The following is a 26,736-nucleotide window of genomic DNA, read 5'->3' as shown; positions in this document are numbered from 1 at the left end:
TGAGGGCAAAGACTGACGTTTTATTGGATTTGGCTTTGACGAGCGCTGACAAACCCTGCAGACACGGGTACAAAACGATTGTAAACGAACAGGCCCTGCCAGCAGTCAGGAAAATTCAGAGAAAACGCACACACACCAGCCAAGAGACAGGTTCAATTCCACATTCCTTCCAACACCAGCAACCGCTCCCCGATTTTCTTTATGCTTTTCTTTGTGCTTTCAGTTCAGCAAAAGTTAGAAAGGATAATACATTTGCAAAGTGTGATACCAAATTGTACAAAACTGATCAGTCCTATGGGGTAAGAGGCAAGATGATCACTTTACAAAAGACTGTAAGATCACCAGCATTAATTTAAATTATTTCCCTTTTTGGACTTCCAAGTCCCCCTGGCAACTTTAGCTAGGAAAATAACATGCATCCAATAGAAAACTGGTATTGTAAAGACATTTTCCTTATGTGATACATTCTTGGAGTGTATGGAATGAGAATTTTAAAAAACTGTATTTTTTCTTTCTTTGTTGCCAACACTTAGGCGTTAGAAATAAGCCACAGTAAACCTTCTGAGCTTACCCACAAAATGGAGTAAGTCAGGACAGAATCAGAGAAGGAGAGATGGAATCCAAGACACACTGTCACTCCTGGGCTCCGGGCCCCAGGCAGGACGTGTCCAGGACGCCCCACTGGGGCCTCAGGAGCGACAGATGACATATCAGAGCGAGGAAGAAAGCCCCCACCCTCAACTGCAGGACCAACGAGCCGTTTTTGCCGTTGGTCTTGCTAAGACATCTTAACATCGTTGGATTATACGGCCCATTGGGCTACATGACCCATCCTGAACGCTGAAATAAAAATTGTTAGAAAAATAATCTGGCCAAGGATAACGAAACAATTTTTGTAAAAACAAAAAGTTAAAAACATCTGAGCACTCAAACCTAACCTTTTCACACCATCAGTTTTGGTTTCGATGGATCCTATCGAAGGCAGCACACTACAAACCACGCCACCACCACAAGGTTATGACTACCTAACAGCACGATGCTGAGGCTTGCTTTGCTCGCGGCCTGATTATGATACAGCTCTGTTAGAGAGCGGGCCAGGAGCAAAGCTCGCACGCCCTCCTTGCTCACCAGGCCCCCGCAGGCCGGCCCACCTGACCTGCAAGTTGTCAGCTGTGGTCTTTGCAGAGGACCCCACCCTGATCACGTGATCGAGGAAACCAAAGTCACATCAGCCCTGCAACCCCAGTGAGGCCGTCACCCCAAGTCGCAGCTGGGACCGCCAAGGCGACGCCGGGGTCCTGTGCTGGGGAGGAGCCAAGGGGGCTGGCTCGGGCTGTGGTGAGAAACTGGGGCTCCTGCACAGGGGGAGGGAGAAGGCCCGAGGCCCCCTGAGCCAAGAGCTGAAACTACGTCCCCCGCAAATTCTGCACCACCTCCTTAGGGCTGTAAACTCCAGACAGAGCCGGGAGGGGCCCCAGGGCCTTCTCTAAGGTTGCGGGGTCTGTGTCCCACCTGCCACTCAGGCTCGAGGGACAGACACAGCTTCCCAAGACAGATCAGTCGCCTCGCCAGCACTGCTCTAAGCTGCACTTCTGTGTTTCCAACTGAAGTCTGAGCGCCATCCACCCGATTGCTGTAATTAACTAAAATTAGAGCTTTATAAAAATCTGTAAGTGCAAGCTTCGACATTGGAAAAAAGGGAGCTACGAACAAATAAATAAGCAGAGACAATCCTTAAAGGCTGCTTCTTTTGCCTTCTAGCAGGAACCCAAGTTTCAGACACGGCGGCCGCGCCTCTGAAGACGTGAGCTGGGACTGGAGATGGGCAAGCTGCTCTTGGGGCCGCCAGCCATGGAGGGTGCGGCTCACACAGCACGAGGACCCGGGCGCCCAGGGAGGACACCCTAGGCGGGCCCAGAGGTAGGAAGCCAGGGAGGAAACCAGGCCAAGGCAGAGGGAAGGAAGTGTCTGACCCCCGAGGGCAGAGGCTCTTCTCTCCGCCCCAGTGCCCCCGACTCGCAGGGTCAGCCCCGCTGAGCACGCCCTGCGAGCGCGTAGAAAAAGCGCGGTATTGCTGATGTGCTTACGAGTCACCTCTACCCCAAACTGCCAAACGCCCCCGAACACGGGAACAAAGCCCTACATGCGTTGAAAAAGAAAAAAGACAGACTGTTAGACCCAAGACCACCAGAAAACCAGCCTCGCTTGGCGGTTCCACACGCGCTGGGCGGGGCTGGCGAGGAACTGAGCCCCGGGATGCCACCGCGCGCATCAGTGCAGGGGCACCGGGCAGCGTGCTCTCAGCCCATGGGCCTCGCCGCCACAGCCGGAGGCCCTGAGGTCACCCACGGCTGGGAACACCCGGGGAGCGGAGAGCTCGAGCACGAACGTCGTCTGCAGCAGCAGCTCAACCCAGATGCCCGTGGCCCCGCGGCTCACCCAGAACCTCGTACACACAACTCATGGGAATTTATAAAACAATAAAAAGGCCCCACTTTTAAACGTTATAATTTATAGAATACTCTGTACAAAAGCAGTCTGTGAAAGGACTGACTACCCTAGAAGAAGTCTATAGCCGTCGGCCTCCTCTTTGGCGTGCCGGTCAGCGGCTTCTTGGTCCCCAGGGGCGTGCTGGCCGGCGAGCTGCTGGGGGTCTTCAGCACTCCGTGGAGGGGTCTCTGCTCAGGGTTGAAGGCCACCCGGGAGGGGCCCGTGGGACTGACCAAGATGCTCTTGTCCGTCTTCTTGAATTCTGCCCCGGATGAAAGCAAGGCCACAGGTTAACAGGGTACGCACGCCTCCCTCTGTCCTGCCGGCAGCGCAGGCTCCCGCAGGCCCCCAAGCTGCGTGCTCACTCCCAGGCAGGGTGGCGCCCTCGCTAGGCCCGCAGAGAGGGCCCGAGAGCCCGGGAGGAAATGGAGTCACCAGTGAGGCTCCTTCCCTCGGATGACTTTCATCCTCCTCGGAAAACGCCCTGAGGCCACCTGCACGGACGTGGGGGGAGCGCCAGGCGGGCCAGGTCGCGTGGGGGGGGGGGGTTACGGAACATGGGCACTCGGTGAACCCCCGGTTTGGGTCTGGGATGAACCCCAGGTTTAGACAGTTGAAGGAGCCTTTCCTTCCTGGTGGATTTGTTCCCCCCATTTTCTCCAGCGCTGAAGATGAGAGCTTCACAGGTCCTCTCCAGACAGCCCCACCCTTCTGCACGCGTGCGAGTGCACGCACACACACACACACGCACGCAGGCACACATACACGTTTACTTGTGGTCCCTAAAAACAGCCAGGACCTAAACTCATTATGTACTTGTAAAAACCTTGGTTTCCTCCTTTGAAAGACAAAGCAAGGCCAGTGAATCACACCCGTATGGAAAGCGGTAGGACAAGTGTGCCCCTCTTCCCCCCTCCCCGGGCAGGCAGCCTGCAGACCTTCGCGGAGGCAGGACAGACCGCCAGGTGGCGGGCCGACAGGGCTTCAGAATCAGGGCAGGCAGGCCTGGAAGCCGAGGCTCTCCCGGCCGCCCCGGGAGCAGCCCAGCAACGGGCCCAGGCCCTCCCCGCCCCGCAGAGCGGACACCGACTCACCCGCCGTCGTGTTCCTGTTCAGCCCGAACGTCACCTTCTTGGAGCTGGACGGCGTCCTGTGTGGCTGCAGAAGAAAACGACACCGAAAGGAGCAAAGGACACGGCCCAGCTGCCCCGAGAGCCCACGGTGGCCGCGTCGCAGGCCCAGCACTGGCGGGCCAGCCCCGCTCTGCAGTAACCGCCTGTCACTGGGTTCCCGGGGAGGAGAGCAGAGCAAAATCACGGTGTTTGAAACCTCCCGGGAACAAGAGGAAGCTCACCATTAACTCCATCCACCTCGTCCCAGAGCCCCGCCGTGACCTCGTAAGGGGAGCGATGGGCCCGCTCCTGTCACGGAACCTGACTTCTGGGGGCAACGGACGGGCACTTCCCAACTTCTCGTGCAGGAGGACTCCAAGCGGATTGGATGTTCTAACAATTCATCAAAATTAAGTAACTGCTTCCTATCTGACAAATTCCTAGACGTGTCCCCACTCTGCATTATGAAGCACTTTATCGAATCCTTCTTAGAATCCCAAATCTGTGAATCCCATAATTCTACTTTATACCATTTTTGCTTTAATATCAACATTTTGAGAGGGACTTGGCTTGTGTGAGTCTTGAGTCATTGAACAAATATCCCTAAGATTCCTTAAAAGAAACACAGGCTGCGGCCACCCTGCCAGTTCGAGTGGGTGCTATTTAAATGTGAGCTCGCCGGGGGTGTCCGCGCAGGCCAGCTCAGCCCACCCGCCACAAGGGCTCCGCCAGGGCCTCTGTCTCCTGGACGTGGACTGGACGCACCCCCAGCGGCCCGGCCTGGGCACCCGGCACAGCTGGCCCTGCCTTCCTGAGCCCTGAAACAGTGACCACCCTCTCCCACCACCACGACACGCTCTGACCGCTCCCCTCGTGTCCCAGGCAGATCTGTGGACCCAGACTCTCCAGAGCTTCCGTCCCCCCCCTTCGCTGCCTAGTCCTGCGACTTCTCGGACACGGCACCCCAGTCCCGCCGACGCGGAACGGTGTCACCGACCACACCTCAAGCTCCCTGCTGAGCCCTCGGGCTGCCGGGGCCGGAATGGCTGCCTGAACAAGGCTGGCACGCCGCGAGAAGCGGCAGAGGCCAGAAGTGGGGCCCGAGGCCAGCGCACAGAGCCCCTGTCTGCGCCTCGGGTGGTCGTGGTGGGCCGGGGGACAGAGGGACAGCGGGCGGCAGGGCGGGGGTCGGGTACCTGCAGCCCGGGGCCTGGCGAGGTGGTGGCCCCGCTGCCCTTGGCCTTCCTGAAGAACAGGGGCTTCGGGGAGGAGGAGGCGTCAAACTTCACGAAGTCCCTCTGAGTCCTCAGCTGCTTCCTCAAAGGGCTGAGCGCCCCACCGCTCCCCTGTGTGCAGAGGGGCGAGACGGGGGTCACACCCCCCCGTGAATGCAGGAAGCGAGCGGACACAAGGCGGGACCCACTTACCAGCTCACCCCAAGCCCCCCGTTTCCTGTTCCAGGTGTGCGAACACCTCGTTTCCTGAGCAGACGCCACACACACACGAACGCCCGCCTCCCCACGCTGGCACCATGCCGGCGGCCAGAGGTCTACCTTCTCAGCCACGAGAACCATTTTTACCCATCTTCAAACTTATGCCCATGTTCTGAAGATCTCTGCCTTTCAGAGACCATCTACCACACAGTAATTCACTCTCTCGTTGCTGATCAGACATCACTGCCCACGGACAGTCTGGCACGGGAGGGAGAGTGAGGCCACCAGGTTCTGTGGGTCCGTGACAGGCAGACGGAATGTCCCCTGGATGTTTCACGCTGACAACCCCACGGCGGGCCCCGCTCTATTCCTGGGGTCTCAGGGGTCTGGCAAGCCCAAGGCAGCCCACTGGTGGTTTCGGCAAGTCCCTGGTGTTCCTGGCCAGGACCCACGGTGTCGCACACATGGACAAGACACGCCACCCCTTGGGGAGGAAAACCTCCCCCGACCCTGTGACTCATTTAGCAGCCCCTCCAATCCTCTCCGAGGAGGGCTACCAGGGGCAGAGAAATGAGACCCGAAGAAGGAAATCCCTCTGATATTCTTAGTGAAGAAAGAGCATCAGTGATAGTGGGTGAAGGGCAGAGGCCGCAGAGCCCAGAGAAGGCGACACAGCTGACACAGCAGTCAGGGAAGGTCTGAGGTGAGAAGAGACTTCCTGAAGCCCGTCTGCGCGCCCTGCTTCCCTGGCTCAGACTGGCTACGGACCCACTTAGGGATCCTGCACTGTGAGGCCCGGAAGCAGCGAGTAACCCAGTCCACACAAGCTCTGTAGACAAGGGCCTCGATGTCATAACTGCTGCAAAGCAGGAGATGCAGATATGCACGCTGGGCAGGGGTCAGCTAGCCTGTTCTGGAAAGGGCCAGGGAGTAAACGATTCCGGCTCTGCAGGCCGTGAGGTCTCCGTCACACTCCTCAGCTGTGCCGCGAGAGGCAGAAGCAGCCAGGTCAGCGTGGGCACCGCTGGCGGGCTGTGTGCTAGGGAGGCGACGCCTGCCGACCACTGGCACAGACGCACTGCACGTCCAGAGAGGAGGGTGTGAGACGCAGACCTAGAGCCCAGGTCCCCGTCTATAGGTGGCTCTAGAGATCCAAGTGGACAAAAAGCTTTTTCACTGGAAACATCAGTGAGATAAGAGAATTGGGGCTTCTGCCTTTGCCAGGACTGGCCACGAGGTGAAACAGAAAAACGAGATCAGCGTGTGATGGAGACACACACCTGCCTGTTTATCTGCTGGGACTGGCCACAGGGACAGGTCCCCAGACTGAGGCTGGCCCCGCCCTGGCCTCCGTGGAGCCAGAGGGGTGGGGGCTGGGGGGACGCAGAGGAAGCCACAGAGGGGTCACTGCTTGCTCCCTGGTAGAGGTTGTCCGGAGCCATGACCGCTCCCTGGGCCCGGGGCTGGCTGTCCCCTGTCCTGCCCATGCATGCGGCTGAGCAGGTACGGCCCTGACACTCCCGCCCGGGAGCTCCAGCCCCCTGCCCTGGGCCCGGCCGCCTTACCAGGGCCTGCACGAGCTTGACCCCTCTGTGCTCCGCCCACTTTGACATCTCTTTCACTTTCTTCCTCTTTTTCAAAACGGCAGCTTTCTGAGCAGACAGGTTGTGGAGGTCATGGCCGCCGGACTCCCTCCTCCTTTTCTTCAGCTTCCCGCCCTGGGGCAGGGTGGCAGGGCAGTCCCCTCTGTCTGCTGGGCTCGCTGGAGGGGGCAGGGGCAGGGGCCAGGCCAGCGTGGGCGGGCCGCCGCCGTTGACCAGGAGGGCGCCGAGCTCGCGCGTCCTCTTCAGGACCGGGGCGCCGCCAGCCAGGGCCGCTGCCTCCGGGCTCTCCACCTGGACCCTCAGGCTTCTCTTCCTCAGTCGTCTCCTCCTGCTGTGCACGGAGGCGGGCTCCGAGCCGCTCTGCTCCCGGGGGCAGAACGTGGCCACCGTCCCCAGCTCAGCCGCACTCGCCTCCTGGGCTCTTCCGGGACCGGCCTCCGGCTGCCGGCTGCCATTCTGCTCCGGGCACGTGGCCTCACCACCGGGCCCCAAGTGTTCAGGCCGGAGGTGGTTCTTCTTCTTCTTTTTCCTTTTTCTCTTTGGAACACTGCCTGCGCTCTCCTCTTCCTCGGCAGCAGAGAACTTGGCTCCTAGAGACACAAACCAGTCAGAGAGCACCCCGGTGCCCAGGCCACCTGGCCAGCCTCGTGGGGGAGCGCAGGGCAGGTCCCCACGGTCTCCCAACAGGTCCTCCTCTGCGCCCTCGGGCCCCACGAGCTTCCTCACCCGGCCCCACCTCTTCCCTGCCCCGGCTGTGGCCGGAAACCTTCCTAAGCCCTGCTTTGATATAAATGCATCTGAAATAGTATTCCGATTTCTACTAATTTGCAGGCCCAGGCCCAGTAATGAGACAAATGCTCCGAAGGGCAGTGTCCACCCAGCATCCCCCTGTCCCCACCCACTTTCTCCACTAGGAGTCAGTAAATGCCTTTACTTTAGGGAGGCTGCACCGTGGTTCCACAGGAAACAGCAAAACACTCGGACAGACTTTCTGTCTCAGCCCCTCAGAGCGACGGCTTCCGCTCTGCGATGACCCGTGTGGACGGCAAAGGCAGTCCCCGCGCCGCCCCCCTTTCACCCCCGCCCTCACAGACTGCGGTCTTTGCGGCTCACCTTTCCCTCTTTCCATGTCCGTTTTCTCCAGAAGTTTGTTCCCTTTCTTCTTATGCCTCCCTTGACTGAGGCTTTGGTCATCTTCGTCAGCAGAAGCGTCCTCAGCAAAACTGAGGTGTGAGATACTGCCTGCTGGACACCAAAGCCCCTTCTGGTCAGCTTTCTGAGACCGGCACCGCTCTGTCCCCAGGGCCTCCGAGCCATGCCCCTCCCCACGTCACGTGGGTAGAGTTTTAACACTGATTTCTGCCATAAGGCCCTCACTACTCCTCCGACCCCAACCCGAAAGCTGGGACACAGGAAGTACAGACTTAAAAACGCTTTGTGGGGTGTTCCCTGGTGGTGCAGTGGCTAAGAATTCGCCTGCCAAAGAAGGCGACACGGGTTCGAGCCCTGGTCCGGGAAGATCCCACATGCCGCGGAGCAACAAAGCCCGTGCGCCACAACTACTGAGCCTGCGCTCTACAGCCCTCGAGCCACAACTACTGAGCCTGCGCTCTAGAGCCTGTGAGCCACAACTACTGAAGCCTGTGCTCTGCAACAGGAAGCCACCACAATGAGAAGCCCGCGCACTGCAACGAAGAGTAGCCCCCCGCTTGCCGCAACTAGAGAAAGCCCGGGCGCAGCAACGAAGACCCAACACAGCCAAAAATAAATAAATAAAAATTTTTAAAAAAGCTTTGTGGATCTCTCAGCTGAGGCAAGGGACTGCAGACCTGGGGTGACGGCCTCCACACCTCAGCCAGGTCTGCAAGGCCCTCCAATTCTAAGCTCCCTGTGTGCACGAGGGACGGGGCAGCAGACCATCCACTTGGCTCAAATGTAACCAAGCTCACAGGCAGCAGCTTCCCCTGGGGGACGACTGATCACACAGCAAATGAAAGGGACTCTGAGGGATCAGCTTGTCTTCTTCATGAAGAATCCACCCCGCCCCAGGGGCTCGCGCCCGCGTCTGGCTCCGCGCTGGCCTGGACGGGGGTGGGCGGCGGGCTGGAAAAGGCCCAACGCCGGGTTCCTGCGAGGGCCTCTGCTCAGCTGAGCAGGCTAATTTCTCATGCTTTCAATTCATGTCTCTCAGTCCTGTTTTTCAATATTTGGCACAACCGCCCTCTGTGGGGTCCACGCTTATTAAGAACATCACCGATTATAATCTTCTCATTTTCCTCACCTTCAGAAAGATCTTGGAATCTGAAACAGAAAACAAGAAAGCTTCCTAGAGAAACCCTGTCTTTCTGTCTCCTGTAAACATATGCACTAACCTTTTAAAATATAAGTGATACCTGTCTTTCCTTAAAACAAAATCTTTATTGAGATATAATTCACATACTAAACAATTCACCCATTTAAAGTGTACAGCTGAATGTTTTATTATCAATATATTTTTATTGAAGTATAGTTGATAGGCAACGTTACTAATTTCTGCTACACAGCAAAGTTATTCAATTATACACACATATACATTCTTTTCTTACATTCTTTACCGCTACAGTTTATAATACGACGTTGAGTATAGTTCCCTGTGCTATACAGTAGGACCCTGTTGTTTTCCATTTTACATACAGAAGCTTAGAGGGTAAAGCAATATTGGGGGTTTGTTAACTCAGCTTCCTTCTTTCCTAGAAGGGGAGGTGGAAGAGGAAGGTGGTGTGAGGCAAGGGCGAGAAACAAAGGACAAAACTCCCTCAAGTGTCATCATATCATCAACGACACGAGGATCTCAAGACGTGTCTTGGCACACCCAAATGAAACGGAGAAATTAAAATCTTCTTCTTGTTTCTGAAGGCTGAAAAAGCTTACATCTCTCTGACATTGCACTCTCTGCTTTGTTCCCAAGTGGACACAGCCTAGCCGTGTTTTGCTCTACACGACTAATGTATTAGAACAAAAAGAAGTGTGAGCCCTGTGCCGTGAGGGCCGTGTGCCGTGAGGGGGCGAGTGCTGTGAGAGGCCGTGTGTGTGTGTGTGTGTGGGGGGGGGGGGGCGTGTGCCGTGAGGGGGCAAATGCTGTGAGAGGCCGTGTGTGTGTGTGTGGGGGGGGGGGGGGCGTGTGCTGTGAGGGGCGTGTGCTGTGAGGGGGCAGGTGCTGTGAGGGGCCGTGTGTGTGTGGGGGGGGGTGTGCTGTGAGGGGGCAGGTGCTGTGAGGGGCCGTGTGGTGTGTGGGGGGGGGGTGTGCTGTGAGGGGGCATGTGCTGTGAGGGGGCGTGTGCTGTGAGGTGGCAGGTGCTGTGAGGGGCCGTGTGTGTGTGTGTGTGGGGGGGGGGGGGCGTGTGCCGTGAGGGGGCAAATGCTGTGAGAGGCCGTGTGTGTATGTGTGTGTGTGTGGGGTGGGGGGCGTGTGCTGTGAGTGGGTGAGTGCTGTGAGGGGCGTGTGCTGTGAGGGGGCAAGTGCTGTGAGGGGCGTGTGCTGTGAGGTGGCAGGTGCTGTGAGGGGCCGTGTGTGGGGTGGGCGTGTGCTGTGAGTGGGTGAGTGCTGTGAGGGGCGTGTGCTGTGAGGGGGCAAGTGCTGTGAGGGGCGTGTGCTGTGAGGTGGCAGGTGCTGTGAGGGGCCGTGTGTGGGGTGGGCGTGTGCTGTGAGTGGGTGAGTGCTGTGAGGGGCGTGTGCTGTGAGGGGGCGAGTGCTGTGAGGGGCGTGTGCTGTGAGGTGGCAGGTGCTGTGAGGAGGTGTGTGCGTGGGGGGGCGCGTGGGCTGCACGGCAGCGCTGGGCAGCAGACAGGCCCGCGTCCAGCTGCGTCTGGCAGCTGGGAGCCCGGGCCATCGGTCGCCTCCCCGTGCCCCAGCTAACTCATCTGTAGGTGGGGCAGTGACAGAAGCCGCCCTGTGGTGCCCTCCTGAACATGAAACGATTTATGTGCAGCGCTCAGAACTGGGCCGGCTCAGTGTGCGATCAAGTTCAGCTGCTGCCTGCCGTGAGTCACAAGCCCCGGGGCTGCGCAGTGAATTACCTGAGTGGTGGTGATGGTGTCACAACCACACCTCTGGCAGACAAAGTGGGAGCTGGGGGGCGGGGGGGGGAAATAGCTGAACCGCTATCCCAACCACACTGCAATTTCTTGATTAGCAGACGTTACACGTTCTCCACAGGCTTCCTGCTACATCATCACGGAACAGCTAAGAGGTGGGTTTAGCTGCCTCTGCAGAATGAACTTGAGGGGCAGGGGAGCGGCTGTTTTTACAGAATCTTTCAGTTTATGTGTGGGTACTGCAAGTCTATGAGTAATAATATTATAGGACCGAGAAAAAAGGGAAGCATGGTGACAGCTCATCTCATGGCAAGAAACAAAAGGGCCGGACTTGAACACGAACGATGATCAGGTGAAACCTTCTTCCCCGATCACTTACTTTTTGATTAGCTTGGAGAGACGTTTCCTGTTGAAGGGAGGGATGTTCTTCCTGTTGGTTATTTCCAGGAGTCGGTCGGCAACTGCCTTGTAGTCAAACTACGTGAGAAGAAAAGCTAAACATCAGCCCGAAGCACAGCGCTGCCTGACTTGGAAATCACATCAACCAGACAGGAAAGCCAGAGCTCGGGGCCCTGGAAGCATCCCGGACAGGACGGTGCACACGGCACGCCTCAGGCCTGCCAGCCAGAAGCTAGGCGCTGCCCTTGAAAACCTCCTTCTATCTGTTCTCAGAAGAAGCTGGTCTGTATTTGTTCTATTTCTTCTTTCTGAGAATTCAGCTGGGTGTGCTATGCTGTTCTGTAAACTGAATCTAGATGTTCCATTTGTACTTGGTATCGTAGTGAGCCTCCTTTATTTGAAAAGTACCACTGGGCTCCCTTTGTTGGACGGAACAGAGCAGATCTTAGTAATTCAGGCCAAAACGAAGACTGACATCTTTCAAATTGCCGTCATACTTAAATCTCTTTGTCTCCAATAAGCTCATTACAAGAAAGGCACCAGTGACTGAGGGATTAAAGAAAACCTTACGCATTAGGCATGTGGTTTAATCAGCTCTGACCCTAATTCCCCAGCAGCCAGGCGGCTCCACAGCACACCCATATTCTACAAAAAGCAACACCTGCTACCAACCTGGAGGAGCAGCCCGGCGTCCTCCACGCCTCCGCCGCCGCCCCGTCCGCCTTCCTCAGCGACTCCCTCTTTTCTGCAGTGATATCTGCCCAGTGCTATCAAGGAACACATCCACAGACACAACTCAAATACATGGCCATGGCTACCCCCAAAGGAGCCACCCACCATCCAATTAGGTGCCTCTTAGTGAAAAACAACATTTCTTTTTCTTCTCTTTAAAAAAAAAAAAATTTATTTATTTATTTGGCTGCGCCAGGTCTTAGCTGAGGCACTTGGGATCTCGCTCCCCGACCAGGGATGGAACCTGGGGCCCCTGCACTGGGAGCTCGGAGCCTTGTCCACTGGACCACCAGGGAAGTCCCAAAAAGAACATTTCTTTACAGACAAAACCCTGCAAGTACATTTATAAAATCTCCCAAAGATGTTTTGGATTTTTAGTCCTGGGACACTAAAAAAACAAAAAACAAAAAACACCTGGGAGAAATCACACATTTTTGCCTTTTAATTACCTCGTAGACAAAACCCCACTGTGGAGTGCAGTGGAGGTGGACAGGAAACCTGTGGGCCGGGGCTCAGGCCAGTGGGAGCAGGGCAGACGGGGTCTGTCCCTAGTCTCAGGAAAGCTGAGGCCGTGGTGAACTCTCTACAGTAGCACACTGACTCTCAGGGGGCCGCCTCAGGAAACACAACAGGCTGATGTTGACGTGACTCTGGCATTTAAGAAATAATCCAAAGAGCATTATAGCTCATGGAGAAGCAGGTAGAAATTACCATTGGAATCACACAAGCTCTCAAAGGTGTCCCGTCTCTGGAATGTGGCCTCAGGGCAGAGCCCGGAGAAGACTTGGCGGGCCCCACAAGCATCTGATGAAGAACCTGGGGGGGAATCTTGGGAAGCGCTCAGGGAAGAGGGGGAACGGCTCTAGTTCAGACACAGACATGGCGGAAGGAGAGGGCCAGGGCCAAGTCAAAACGTGCTCAAGGCCGTTCAGTGAGTTGTCACTCGTGCTGAGCTTACAATCAGAATATCTTATCTTTCCTTTTTCAAAGATTTGTCTTTTCCTGACTAAACAATATATAATCATTGAAGAAAACTTAGAAAAAACAGACAAAAGTACAAAGAAAATAGAAATCACCCACAATTTTGCCACGCAGGGCTAGCTCTTACCGCCTTGGTGTACATCCTTCCAGATACATACGTACGTGTTTATATGCATATGTCTAAATATACAAATCAGGCACCTTCTACACAGAGTTTTTTGGTCCTGCTATAAAAAATTTTTTTAAATTATATTTTCTGTATTAGTTTTTGAAAACTTTCCTTTTCAGTGGCTCTAGAACATTGCAAAAGCGTGGGTACAACCTGAACTAGCCCTTTACCTGACACCGTGGCACCAAGATGCTGAAAACCAACGTGAGTTCTGGTGAGGCTGCATTGTAAATGCCCCACGCAATTCCCACGGATACAAACAGCGCTGAGAACAGGGTCCATCCACAGTGGTTATTTATACACCCGAAGAAAAGGACCCTGGAGGAACTCGGAGACAGAAAGGTGAGCTGCAGGACAAGCATGCGTTCCCAATGCAACAGTAAATCAGGTCTCCCGTCGGGGACCCTCTTACAGACACAAGGCCACCTTAAGATTTTTAAACACATCAGAAAAGCCGAGGGAACTCCCTGGCAGTCAGGTGGTTAAGACTGGCTAAGACTCAGTGGTTTCACTGCCGAGGGCCTGGGTCCAATCCTGTTCGGGGAACGAAGATCCCACAAGCCTTGCTACGCAGCCAAAAAAAAAAAAAAAAAAAGCTGAAACAACAAAAACACACAAAACCCAAAGCAACGGCAACGAAAATGACAAAACCCTCGAAGAAAGCCCTGCGACCCTGGGAACTGCAGAACTGTGCACGAGCCCCAGTGTAAGCAGGGGCCCTGGACCCGAGTGTCTAAACACAGCCCTACTTCCTTTCTCAGGCGGGGGCCGAGGCAGAGGCACCTCTGATGAATTCCAGGGTGTAGTCAGTGAGCTGGCAACAAATGTATTAAAAAGTGTTCCTCTGAGTGAACCTTACCTAAGAAAGACTTTTCAAGTAAATTCTGTTACCTGTTTTCTTTCTACTGATTGCTTTTCTCCACGTCATCTCATTTCCAGACGTCTCTTCCTCAGAGAGGTCACTGTCACCCACTTTGGTTTTCTGTTCCTCGACCGTCTCTTCAGGTGCAAAAGGAGACTGATCTACAATGACTTCAAAAACACCCCTAGCTATAGTCTGTACCAGAGTCTGGCTGAGGGCGGAAGCACAGCAGAGAGAGTGTGGTTAACAGTCGGCCTGGACTTGGTTCCCTAAAGGAGCACAGAGGGCCGGGAGGTGGAGGAAGTCACCACACACCCCGTCCAGCCCCCCGGGGACCCGCGTTTCTAACCACACCCCCGTGCCAAGCAGCTGCAGCCGCCAGGGGCCAGCTCGGCGCCATGTGCCAGGCGGAGGGACCGGGGGTGGGAGGAAGCCCGGGCGATGGGAGGGCGAGGTTCCTGGAGCCGCTGGGGGCCCAGCCACGACTCAGAGCTTCCTTCCAACGCCGCGCAGCTGTTCTTAGCTTTGCAGGGCCTGTGCGCCATGCTTCACCTACAATTTTACCACCACCTCCCATGACGAAGCACCAACCGAAGCAGTAAAGTCACACGCGGACTACTTACTCCTTAGTCTTGGCGGCCACCTTGCAGAATGGGTCAATAAACTTGAGGTTCTGATCGGCCAGCAGCTGTAATTTAGAAAGAGGAAAAACAATGAGGGGGAAAAAGAGCCTTTCTCCTTTCTGATGTGTCCTCGAGAAAGGAACCATTCACGTTTCTCACACAGCCTGCATCAGACCAACACGTATCTCACAACACCCGAAACACACTCCGCTGAAGGTCATGGCCGCCATCCAGCCCGCTGGGCATCTCGGCGCAGTGACCAGAGAAGACTGCCCCTCCCAGCATTCCCAACACATACTCCTTCCTCCACAGAGAAGTCCTACTCAGACACTCCCAGACACTAAGGTGAAGGAATTAAAAATCAAATGTTCACCGCAGAACCCTCGTGGAAGAAGAGAGTAAACCCCTGCTCCTAATCCCAATTCAGATCGTCACCGGCGTGCTGAAAACTGTGTATTTCCTTTCTCGCCCTTTGTCTGTTCACAGACGAATATATACTTAAAAAGCCACCCACGTGCCCAGCTCTGTCTGTGGCCTCCTTTCCCTACTGCTTTTTATTTTTATTTTTTGGCTGCACCTCATGGCTTGCGGGACCTTAGCTCCCCGACCAGGGATGGAACCCGTGCCCCCTGCGGTTGGAGACGCCAAGTCCTAACCACTGGACCACCAGGGAAGTCTCCCTACTGACTTTTTAAAAATAATTAATTAACTAATTTATTTTTGGCTCCGTTGGGTCTTTGTTGCTGTGCGCGGACTTCCTCTAGTTGTGGTAAACGGGGGCTGCTCTTCGTTGCGGTGCGCAGGCTTCTCATTGTGGTGGCTTCTCTTGTTGTGGAGCACGGGCTCTAGGGGCACGGGCTTCAGTACTTGTGGCTCGCAGGCTCTAGAGCGCAGGCTCAGCAGTTGTGGTGCACGAGCTTAGTTGTTCCGCGGCATGTGGGATCTTCCCAGAGCAGGGCTCGAACCCGTGTCCCCTGCATTGGCAGGCGGATCCTTAACCACTGCGCCACCAGGGAAGTCCCCCCTCAATGCTTTTTAAAAACTCGACATCACAAGCATTTCCTCATGTTACACAATCCTTCGCTGGACTGCATAAGCTGTTCTCAGTTCTGTTGTATAGACTGCCGTGCACACCCTCACTGCATAAATCTTTATCCACATGACCCATCACCTGCTTATGGTACATTCCTAGATGCGCGAAGAACTACGTCAGAAGAAAGGCTGACCCACCCGCGCTGCTACTGTGGCTGGTAACCCTGAGCGCCAGCCAACAGCATTTCCACCCCCAGCTCACAGAACATTCAGGGCAGGGCCAAGGCCCTGCCTGTTCGGGGCAGCTGTGGCCACGGTACACTGCCACAGGGCGTCTGCCCACTTCTTACCTCTTTCCCTCCCACCTTGGACAGTTCATCCAGATAGATATCGATGAAGTGGAATTTCACTCCGTTCGGAGACTGACTCTCAGGATGCAGGATCTCCTTCATCAAGACATCCAGGAAAAGCTTGATTCGGCTACAGGAAGCAACACACACGGTTCTGTTAACCCCAGCTGCCAACATCCTCTCTTCCCCCAGAGAAATCGGCAACGCTCTCGTGCCCCCCTGCTTAACAAGCAGTGCGAGGCGGAAAAGGTTTGACAACCACTGAAACAAGTATAAGATGCTAACTGCCACGTGTGCTCAGATCTGCTGGATTTGAAGTTCTTCACGCGTAAGGATGTTTTGCTCTTGGTACGCAGAGTGGAAGGCATGGACCAGGCAATTCAAACTTGTTAATTGAAAGACCTGAAACCACACTATTGCCTTCAAAGTTTTAAGGCCCCCAAACGCTAACCCGTATAGTTTACCAACCTTTCTTCCCAGCCGTTTCGCTTCAGAACTTCAAAGGACTGCCTCAGGACCAGACGGATCAGCTACAGAGACAGACAACTCTCGTTACAAAGAAAGGGAAAGTGAGAAATACTCATCAGCTGAGCAGGATGACGGGTAGAGCCTGCATCCCCAAAGTGAAAAAGCTTCCGCAATAATCATATTTAGCTTCTAGAACAAAAAGATGGTAACTAAGGATGCGCAAACAAAACAGACGGCTCTGAGCGCATCTTCCAATGTGCTCCGCTGGTCGCCTTACCGTGCACTGCACCAACCAACCCTGGCACGGTCCGCCAGCTGCCGCCCGCCCCCGGCCCCGAGTACAGGGGCTGTGGCCCTGCCCTCACCATGTGGTACTTGTCCAGACGCAGCCCGTCGATGTCTGGCCACTCCCGGTTCACGGTTTGCCAGAAGGTCTGGATGAACAGGTGCTCTGCAGTGAACAAGAGGCTCTGAACGCTTGCTTTACAGGGTACCATGCTACCACACAGCAAGAAAGTAACGAAGGGAGACAGACTAGGATTGTTTATTCAGTCTTCTCAAGAATTCTTGGGCAGCTAGAAAATCTGGTCAGTAACTAAGTACGCTCAATAACTTCTTTTACATTTACATAAAAGCTTATTTTAGTAACAGGAAGGCTGGTAATATCTTAATGTTCAACTCGAGTGCTGTCTGGAGAGTGTTTCATCATCCACTGCCAAGCCACGTTTCTGTTAAAAATCGAAAGATTTCCTGAGCCACAGCTACTGGCCCTTTTCAAAGCCCATCTCTGCCTAACGGTCAATCCAAAGCCATTAATTCTGATGAACTCTTGGGGGATCCACGTAGAAACTCGGCTTTTTTTTTCATGTTCGGTGTCAGCTGGGTGAGGTCTAACAAAACATTCTAGCTTTCTCTTCTGAGCCATGAAATCGGCACGTTTTCACCCCAAATAAGTTGGTTTTTTGGCTTTACTTCTTTTTGCACAATTCTCTCCTGATATATGAAAAGCTACGGTATACTCCATGTGTAGTTCTGGTCCTTACGAGGTCAGCTGAGACCCTGCTAAACTCCAGGGAACCACTGAGGGTTAATAAGGCCAGTGGATGGCTGTGTTCTGAGGAGGGCTGAGCAAAAGAAGCGGATTCTACTTCCTCTTCCTCTGTAACTTATCAAAGCCTGAATGTCTCAGAAATAATTAATTCCTCCCTTTGTTTACTCTTTTTGGTCAAGAGGGGTTACTTTACAGCTTGTTACCCGTGATGACCTTAAATGGCTCTAGTCTTAAGGGGGATAAGCCATCCTCTACACCCCGAGGTTACTGCAAACACCAGCATGTTCACACACAGCCTCTAAGAGTGCTAAAGTAACTCAGGATTTGGAAACTCTGGAGGACTGCTATTTCTTAAAATATTTTTTTGAAATTTCTGAGATGCCAAATGTGGTGTCCCACAGGACACCTCCTCCGTCACCCTCTCAGCGTGTTTAACAGTTTCCCCATGGGACGGTTTGTCGCCTGACATTTACACGCTAGCAGCCCAGGTTCGCGTGAAGCTAGCCCATTGGAAAACGGAAACTTTGAAGGAAGGAGAAGAAACAGTATTGACTAGATTTCTTAGGCAAGTTACCAAATCTGATGAACAAGGAAGTGTTGAAAGTCATGAAAACATCAGGACTTACGAGCCTCTGAGCTGTTAACAACATGGATGAGTTGGGATATAGTGTTCGCTAGCTCCTCCTGCAAAGGCGGGGTTGGGGAGAAACATCGGGGTTATTACGCGGTACCACTGAGACGACAGCATCGCGGCCTGAGCGGAGGGGCGTCTCTAGCTCCTGTTCTCAATGTCACTTCCACTAAGAAGAGTGTATCTGGATATCTGGATTTCGTCAAATGTGAAATTCCCAATTTCGACGGACCGCTGTGCCAACTCAGCATGCCCTTGAGAACTGTCTAAGCCGCACGCTTACATAAGTCACCTCCAGCTATGCGCTCAAATGACCTACAGAAGAAACGCACTGGCTGTCAGCAAGTCCTGGCTGTCAAAATACAACTTGAATTGAGATTCCATCCAAACCCCCAAGTAATGGAAACACAGGTGCCAACGAGGGGGAGTGGCCGGCAGGCAGACACCGGGACTGTCACTCCACGAGGCTCCGTGTGGAACCAGGAAGTCCTCTCGTTGGCTTGCTCAGAGACAGGCTGCAAAGGCAGGGTGGTGGGAAAGGTTAAGGGCATCCAATGCCACGGGAAGAGCCCGTCCTGCTGAGCCACACAAGCTCGCTGGGGAGAATTTGGTGTCTCGGTCTATGAAGAAACCTGCCTTGGGGAGTGTCAACAAAATAACTGTTTATGAGTTACAGAAGGAAAGAACAATCCCTGTCGATACTACCTGGACTCAAGTCTTTCTTACGCATTTTAAATGAACTCCCAGACTTGCAAGCGATATTCCCTTTTATCTGTTTTCATCTGTTTTCTTCCTCCACTAAAGCTGTTGGTTACTGTTACTTTGAATGTAACTTGAAAATATTTTGCTCCGCTATCCTACTCAAAACATGTTCAGTGGAATAAAGGCAATAAATCAAAGTGAGTCATTACACAGCTTAGGGGAAGTGGCAAAGCTGCATGGTAAAACCCAGCCGAGTAAAACCTACCCACGGTGTGTCAGGGGGCTGCGAAGAGCATCTCCTAAGGCTGACCCTCTACTGCTACAAAGGTAGGCCTGGTTTACACGTCAGAACAGAGCTCTTAAAGAGCCTAAACCATCTTCTTTGATGGTTTTGGTGGCGGGGCTCGGTGTGCTCGGCAGACAGGGGTCCGGGTGAGCACGCGCACCAGGGACAAGTCTCCACCGCCTTTGCGGGTGAGGCCATCAGATCTGGGGCCGCTGCTCACTCTACAAAGACCCTGCCCCCAGCATGGGGGCCGCCCAGTCCCGGGCACCCGCTTAGCTGTGGCAGAGGTGGGCCTGGAGCCGGGGTAGCTCACACGATCTTGGACTAGTGCCATGCTGTTTTTGACCACAAATAATAAAAGATATAACCGAAACTTTAAAATAAGTAATGTAAATAAAACCTACCGTGGAACCTATGAAACTGTGACAGAGAAATAATAGATCTAATTTATGTGTCTTCTTTGCTCTTTGAAGAGTTAATTAACCTCACTGCTTGCATCCCTTTCTATATGGACAAGAGGTCAGAAAGTGATCCCTTGAAGCAATGGTTTTCAGTTTGTTTCTGTACATTAGGGATGGATACAGCACAAAATGGGCAGGTCTCTTATCCACCTGTCATATGACAAAGGGAGCTGTAGGTTACCTGTAGAAGAGGTTCATCCTGCACCCACAGGCAATAGAAGAGCCCTTTCCATATTTTTAGAAGTTCTTCTTGGCTGAAACCTCCTAGAGGGTAAAACAGCATAAAAATCTTATTTTAGAGTCCAAACATTTCCTTTCTAAGTTTAGAACTGCCACGTAAGCCGTGAAAATAATACTGCATACGTTTTCATTCTTTCACTTGCAAATGTCTTTTTAAATCTGAAGCATACATTTTCTTGCTGTTACAAAACAAACACACATAAATTAGGCAGTTTTATCAGCTATGGGGCAGGGCGGTAGTGGTGGCGTGTTCTTATTATCTGAGGAAAGAAGCAAATGTCATCACAACAAAACATTAACTAATTCAGTGGTCATTTACGAGTTCCCCCAAGTGGCCCTCTGCCTAAAACTAGCACCTCACCCTGCACACTGGTCTTGCAAAGCAAAATTGCAAATCCTACAGAAGATGAGGGATTTGCTGAAGTCCCGTACAACCAGCCCAAGGAAACTGGCAAAGCTTTGGGATAGTTTTGCAAAGATGACCCTTTTAAGGATCGTACGTTCGGCTGTACCTAGATCTCCCTCTCTCCTGGCTACAGTTTTCATTTACTGGGCAAGCGTAGTCTTGTTTTAAGTGGCATCACCCTGGTCAGCCTCGTTCTCACTAATTATTCAAGACCCCCACCTCTGCCTGAACCGCCTATGACCAAGCCACACGTTGCACACAGACTTCTGTCTCCTGGGTGGACCCCAGGTGTCCGGGAACAATTGCTGAGTAACATAAGAACCCACAAAATCAGGTAAGTGTATGCCCTTGCAGTTTCCAAGCCTATGGAGAACAAACAGAATCCTCAAGCCTGATGCCTGTTACAAATGGCCATTATTAACATTTCACTGGAAGGTACTAGGAAGAATCTTGTGGAGCAGCAAAGGATAAACTAGGTGAACGTAAACAAGTATGTATTTGGAATCGATGCGATTTCGATACTCCAAAGCATAACTAAGTTAAAAGTGACAGAGATCCCTTGCGATAGAATGAGGGTTATTTATTTTATTCAGAGTACGCTTTAGAGCTTTGTAGGTATTGATTTCCAAGTCACTAAAGACCTTTCTCATACCAACAGTTTCATTATAGTGCATTTTGATCTTTGTGATGGGCTCTCACTTCACCAGAAACTACAGTAACGTTGGTTTACTAAAGCGCCTTTCCTTTAGGGGTCGGGCAAACGATGTGCCAACTGGTTTCCTCCCCATCTTGTAATAGATAAGCCACAGCTGACTGCACAGCTACAGTGTAAGTGATGAGTTCCACCAGCGCACAGCCAACTGCAGTCACGACCGTAGTAACTGTCATAGTCACCTGTGTTTACAACCAATCGTGTTAAGACTAATGAATTACTGGATCTGGGCAAAGATCATCAATGGCTGCTAAAACATTAGGTGAAAAAATATCGAGGAGCGTTACAATGGATGAATCAGACCAACAACACCCAAGCCCATTAGATGTCCCGCGTGATGCAATACGAAGAACACAGCATCACTTGTTACGTATTCTCTCAAAAACGAAAAAGCTAATCTATACCACTTCAAATCTTAACTATTAATACCAGTTTGCAGGAAATACAGGGGTCAGAGGAACATGTCAAATGAGACCATGGGACGCAGCCAGCAAAACCCCAGGTGTCGGAAACTATAGGACAAATGACCCGGTTCCTCCAATGAATAAACTGCAAGGGAGAAAAAGGTGGATAAGCCTGCTGGAATTTCAGATCAAAGGCAACGGGTGGGTCTTGTCTGGATTCTGATTTGTCATAAAGAATCTATGGAATGATGGGAAAAACTCAACAGATAAGGTGTGATAATGGTGCTGTGGTTAGGTTAGAAGGGTCCCTATCTTAGAGATACACACTGAGGTGTCAGAAGATGAAATGAGATGCTGGGGATTTGCTTCCCAAGAATCTCGTGGGAAGGAGGAAGTGGGCCGATTAGACAACCCGGCCAGGTAATTAATAAATACTGAAGCAAAGTACTGATATTTGAAATTATGTACTTGAAATATTCCTTAATTAAAAGAAGAAAAAAAGAACTGCATGAGATTATCAAAATGTTATCACGGGCTGTTTTCTTTCTTCTTTTTACTGTTTAGAAGACTCATCATAATGAAACTGGAAAAGCACGACCACTGATGAAACAGGACTTAAATGACACCAGTTCCTGCGTGAGGCTTGGGACTGGGCATCCTTGTTTTTACCAAGCAGCTACACGGTCTCCCCCTCCAGGGCTGCCCCCCTTCAAGGCAGGGCTGGGCAGGGCTGGGCAGGGCTCACCTACGTGGCGGCAAGCAGCCAGCTGGGCTTATGCCAGAGCAGCAGGAATCCCCTTGCCCACGGGGCTGGCGCGAGAATGGGCTGGCCATCCCACTGCTGGTCTTGTTCAGGCCTTAGGAAAGACTCTTGATCTCTCCGGGGAGACTTGCGGAGAAGGCACGGTTTGGACCCTGCCACACGGCTGGGAGCCTGTCTGAGGATGGAAGCATCGGGGGCAGCAGAGTTGTCTGCAGAGAAGCTGGGCTCTGGTACCATCAGTGGAGCGTCTGCATAAAGCTATGCTTTGGTTTTTTTCCCCTGAAAACTAGTGTGACTTGGATATTCTGTCAAGTTCCAACTGAAAAAGAGTCCTAACCAATAAGAACATTTATGGCAAAAAAGTCATATACTATATCAGAGTACACAGCTGAAAGTGGCTTATTCACTGCTTCCCAAACCCAGTGCCCCCCGCCCCCCCGGGATCACTGCTCTCTGCCTGGTGGCATCTTTCCTGTGTGTGTTTACACAACACTCATGTGTGATACAGAAACGCACAGGTGTGTGTGCTGAAGCTCAGAAGCCTCTTCATTTAAAAAGAGCACAGTGTGTACTCATCTCCGGATGGCTTCTCTAAGGGCAGCAGCATGTCAAACCACCTCTAGGTGATCATGTGAGGCACTCAAGCGTCGCTGGATAACCCACACCTGTACCGGGCAAAGGTGTGCTAGGAGGCACTACAGAGGCCTTTGTGAGGGAAAACGGCAGATTTCGGCAAAGTAACAGGTGAGAGCAGATCCTGGACAGCGGGCGGGAAAGGGGCTTGGACGTGAAAGCGTACTCTGACTTTCATCCTACGTGGAGCAACGAAGTACAGCGGAAATGAAGCACTGGGTAGGCCCTGGTCCGCTCCTTCCCGGCTGTCCCTCCCAGAAAGGCCTTGAGCCTCCTGTTCGTCACCTGTGACACGTGTCAGGTTCATGCTTAGGGTCAAAACTAAGTGTACAAACGGGAAGCACATTGTAAGAGCAAAGCACTACGCGGTGGGCGGGTATCACTGTGATCGTCCCAGGTTCTCTACCGATAGCCTAGTAGAGCGCGTCTCCCTTAAAAAACACCTGTTTCCAACGTTTTATATATATATATATATATATATATATATATATATATATATATATACATATACATATTTATATATATAAATCCCTCATTTTCACCCAGGAATTTAACTGGTAAAAACAAGGTACCAATCTTTGAAGCATGCAAAGCAAAACAGAGAAATGCTCATCATCTAATTTCCTTCAAGACCCTGAAGATGAAGTACGACACATCTGAAGCAGTTCTGTCCCACAATTGCTTTTGGATTTGCCTTTTTTTCTTGGGGGCTGAGTTTCTTAAACTTAATACAACTAAGTTTCTAACAATTATATAGGTTTAGTTGCTTCAGAATGAATGAGGTGAACATGAAAGTGAGACGTGGATACAGCAAGTCCAACAGCTCCTCTCATCACGAATCAGCCCAGGAGGCAGCTTAGCTGGTAACACGTGACCCCACACCTGTGTGGAAACAGCCATAGCTCCCCGTTTCTCTAACTACTGAGTTGAGAGACCCCAACCCTGCCAGTACGAAGAAACACTTGTTTCCCCCATTACTGCCATTGGCTCTAAGACACCATCAACTATAAGGTGTACTGTTATCTTACGTGCGCCAAGAGAAAGCAGGAACGCAAACGAAACTGTCACAAGGTTGATTTTAAAATTTATCCCAATTTTGGATGTTAAATGCTCAAAGCTGCAGAATGGATAAAAGAGGCAGAGATGCTTGTCTGTTCTGTTCACTGCTGCACTCCCAGTGCCAAGAGTAGTGCACGAAATAGTAATAGCACAGAGGAGGCGCTCCACACGTTTGCTGAATATATGAACGAATAAACAGGGACGAAATGAGTCCTTGTGAATAAAACCATGGTTATTCTACAACTGTGAGTGATCAACAGGAACACTTAAAGTAGCAGAGCAACACTGAGTGGCTTTAAGTTCTACAAAGATTTTCAATTTGTTTTGGAAATCACGAAGCTCTCTATGTTGCTAACAGACAGCAAGAGTAAAATTTCAGACTGCCTTTACTATGCCGAAGACGACACGGAAAACTTGGGTCTGTCAGTGAGATTCGCCGTCAGGCCAAGTTATTTCCAAACTTGTGTTTCTATTCTGACGAGCACAGCTGTGGCAGATAGTTTTATTTTGTCCCATCATCATTGTCTAGACATTCACTTTGCAGTTACTTTTTGGAAGGCCCGCTACATTCCCTGCAGTGTGGGCGTGGTGGTGAAAAGGAGTACAGGACAAGTAACTCAGGTGGGATGGCGCTAACCAGACCGGACCCCGGGCACTGGTACATACCCCCGGCCTCCTCCCCCAGCATCACCTTGGCATTTCGGACCCTGAGCCTGTTCACCAAAGGGGTTTGAGCACCAGGCTCTGTCTGGCTGCCTCAGCCCGAATGTACTGCATCTGGTCCCTCTTCTGTTCCTGTACACAGGAAGGCCCTCGTACGTCTGGATGTGCGCCTACTTCCGGCTAGGAAAACAGACAGAAGCTTACAGTGTTTTGGGGGGAGAACGGCACATCTACTGATAATACGAAACAGTGTAGCTAAGTGCCACAACAGAGACATACTGGATATCTCCAAATCCCAGAGGAGCAGGGTGAGGTGATAGGTAAGGAATTTAGGGGCAAGCGATGCTGAACGGAATGCTGGGAGTGGATCAAGGCTGGGAACCTTTTCTGAGTGACCAGGAGAAGCGAAGGTAGAGGTGACAAATGGTGTGCTGTACACCAGGAATCAGTGTGGAGCAGTCACATGGGGCTGAGGTGGGGAGAAAGAGAGGACAGATCACGGTCCGCAGGCCTGGAATTCCAGGAAGGTGCTGATGTGATCCAGCTGTTTTAGGAAGATGAGCCCAGGCTGGTTTGTGGAGCATGGGTTCGAGGGGGGCACAAATGGAGTTGTTAGATCAGCCAGGAAGTAAGCAAGTGCATAAGTCTAGATGAGATGGAGGGGCCTTCAGTCAGGGCAGAGTAATTCAGGAGAGGAGACAGGGAAGACCAAAGGACAGTGGATGCAGGGTGCAGGGAGAGGATGAGGAGAAGTAGTCCAGGCCACGCACGTGTCCAGCTAGAGTCTGAGTGGAGGATGGAAACTGGCAACCAAAATAAAAGAGCACGAGAGACTTCCCCGGCAGTCCAGTGGTTAAGACTCCGCCTTCCAATGCAGGGGGTGTGGGTTTGATCCCCGGTCAGGGAACTAAGATTCTGCATGCCGCGCAGTGCGGCCAAAAATTAAAAAGACCACGGGCAGCAGACAAGCACCAGAAGAGAAGGTTTTGGAGGGAAGAAAATGAGTCACTTTTGGGCATTCTGAGTTTGAGGACGTGCAGGTGGAGACATCAGGTGAGTAGGGCATATCTGAGCTGAAAACAGCAAAGGTCTGGGATAGAAGGTTAAGGATAGGAACCTCTAGCATACATGGGATAAGAATAACTTAAATCTGTCGGGGAGACCCCTAACAGAATCGAAGTCAGAAAGCTTGGCTTCATTCCTCTTTCTAGCAGACTTCCCATGAAACTGTATTTTCTTTTTCCTAGGTAGTCTTTCGTGATTTCTTGTCAAAATAAAACAAACTAAGGATGTCAGTACAGGGATAAATGATATCAATTCTTTCAAATAGACTCAAAGTATTAATACTAGCAATAAACAAATCAGACTTTATCTTAGTGCAATAAAAACCTCCGCTGCGTACAGTAGTTCATGCCTTCAAGGGTTTACAGATCAGGTAACAAAATCCGTCAATGGCTCCCCACTGAAGTTAAAATCCAAACCACAAAAGCCCCGTGTGACCTGGCCACTGCCTACTTGTCCAACTTCATCTGTTAACACCCTCACCCTCTCTTACTGACCTTCCAGCTCTTCCCTGTCGCCTCCTCTCAGACCTGTTGAACGCCACCCCGAGAGTCCTGTGGAACAGCCTGTATAGAGGAACTCTCTCTTTCCTTGGTTTTCGTTTTCTTTACCTCACTTATACGAGCTCTGTTTCAGTTATCTATTCCTCCCTGGATTTCCCGGGACAATTTCCTCGAGGGTAGGGTTTCTATCTTCTCTCCTGTAACCCCAGCACCTAAAGATGTTGGTCAAGTGAGGACGTAACTCAATGAAGAGCGCACCAGAAGCAAGCAGGAGAGTCCGCTGATCCAACATGGGATCGGATAGAACGGGTCTAATTCTCAGCTTCCCCACTCGCTGTGACTTTCGGCAGACCACCTAACCCTGTCGGCCGCAGTCCCTCAACCGTAGAACCGGACGAGACCCGGCAGGAAGCGGACACAGAAGCACATGCAGGAGTGCGAATCGGTGCCGCACGCCCCCCCCGCTCCGCCGGCGGCTCCCCCGGCCCGGCCCCCCTCCCCGCACGCCCCGGCCCAGCCGGGGCTCCCCAGCCCCCGCCGCCATGTGCGCGGCGGACAGCCGGGCGCCCACCTGTCTCCCTCTGCGTCTTCACGCTGATATACTGGCGCAGCTTCTTCACCGCCCGATCCCGGATGCCCTTCTCGTGGGACGCCAGGCGCTGAGCGAACTGGATCTCGGCCGGCTGCATGGCGGGGGCCATCGCACCCGCTGGAGCATCCCCGGCCGCAGCCCGCCGCCGCCGAGCGCCAGCCGCCGTGCTGCCCGGGCCGCGACTGCGCAGAAGGCAGCGGGGCGGGCGGCGGCGCGCGGGTTGATGGCATCACAAAGGC

General features: G+C 52.6%; 1 protein-coding gene across 6 annotated transcripts; it reads right to left on the bottom strand.

Annotated features, from left to right (window-relative positions):
- On the bottom strand, positions 1-26,736 carry RRP1B (ribosomal RNA processing 1B). Of its 6 annotated transcripts, XR_004526465.2 has the most exons (17): positions 26,477-26,736; positions 19,642-19,724; positions 18,007-18,064; positions 16,695-16,780; positions 16,330-16,391; positions 15,862-15,991; positions 14,480-14,544; positions 13,886-14,067; positions 11,785-11,879; positions 11,093-11,190; positions 8,921-8,940; positions 7,753-7,884; positions 6,601-7,229; positions 4,799-4,948; positions 3,845-3,995; positions 3,585-3,648; positions 2,678-2,752 (listed from the first exon to the last, which is right to left on the bottom strand). XR_004526465.2 is itself a non-coding variant. In XM_033856165.2 (16 exons), the coding sequence occupies exons 1-16, from the start codon at positions 26,604-26,606 to the stop codon at positions 2,559-2,561; spliced, it is 2,175 nt and encodes a 724-aa protein (XP_033712056.1). In that variant the 5' UTR covers positions 26,607-26,723; the 3' UTR covers positions 1-2,558. The 6 variants fall into 6 exon arrangements, 5 of the variants coding, with proteins under 5 accessions (XP_033712056.1, XP_004314759.2, XP_073660658.1 ...); XM_033856165.2 differs by lacking the exon at positions 3,845-3,995 and having other exon boundaries at positions 1-2,752; positions 7,753-7,881; positions 26,477-26,723; XM_004314711.4 differs by lacking the exon at positions 3,845-3,995 and having other exon boundaries at positions 1-2,752; positions 26,477-26,722.

Source organism: Tursiops truncatus, chromosome 4 (assembly GCF_011762595.2).
Source record: "Tursiops truncatus isolate mTurTru1 chromosome 4, mTurTru1.mat.Y, whole genome shotgun sequence".
NCBI classification, from domain to species: Eukaryota; Metazoa; Chordata; class Mammalia; order Artiodactyla; family Delphinidae; genus Tursiops; species Tursiops truncatus.
This window is presented reverse-complemented; position numbering and strand designations above follow the sequence as displayed.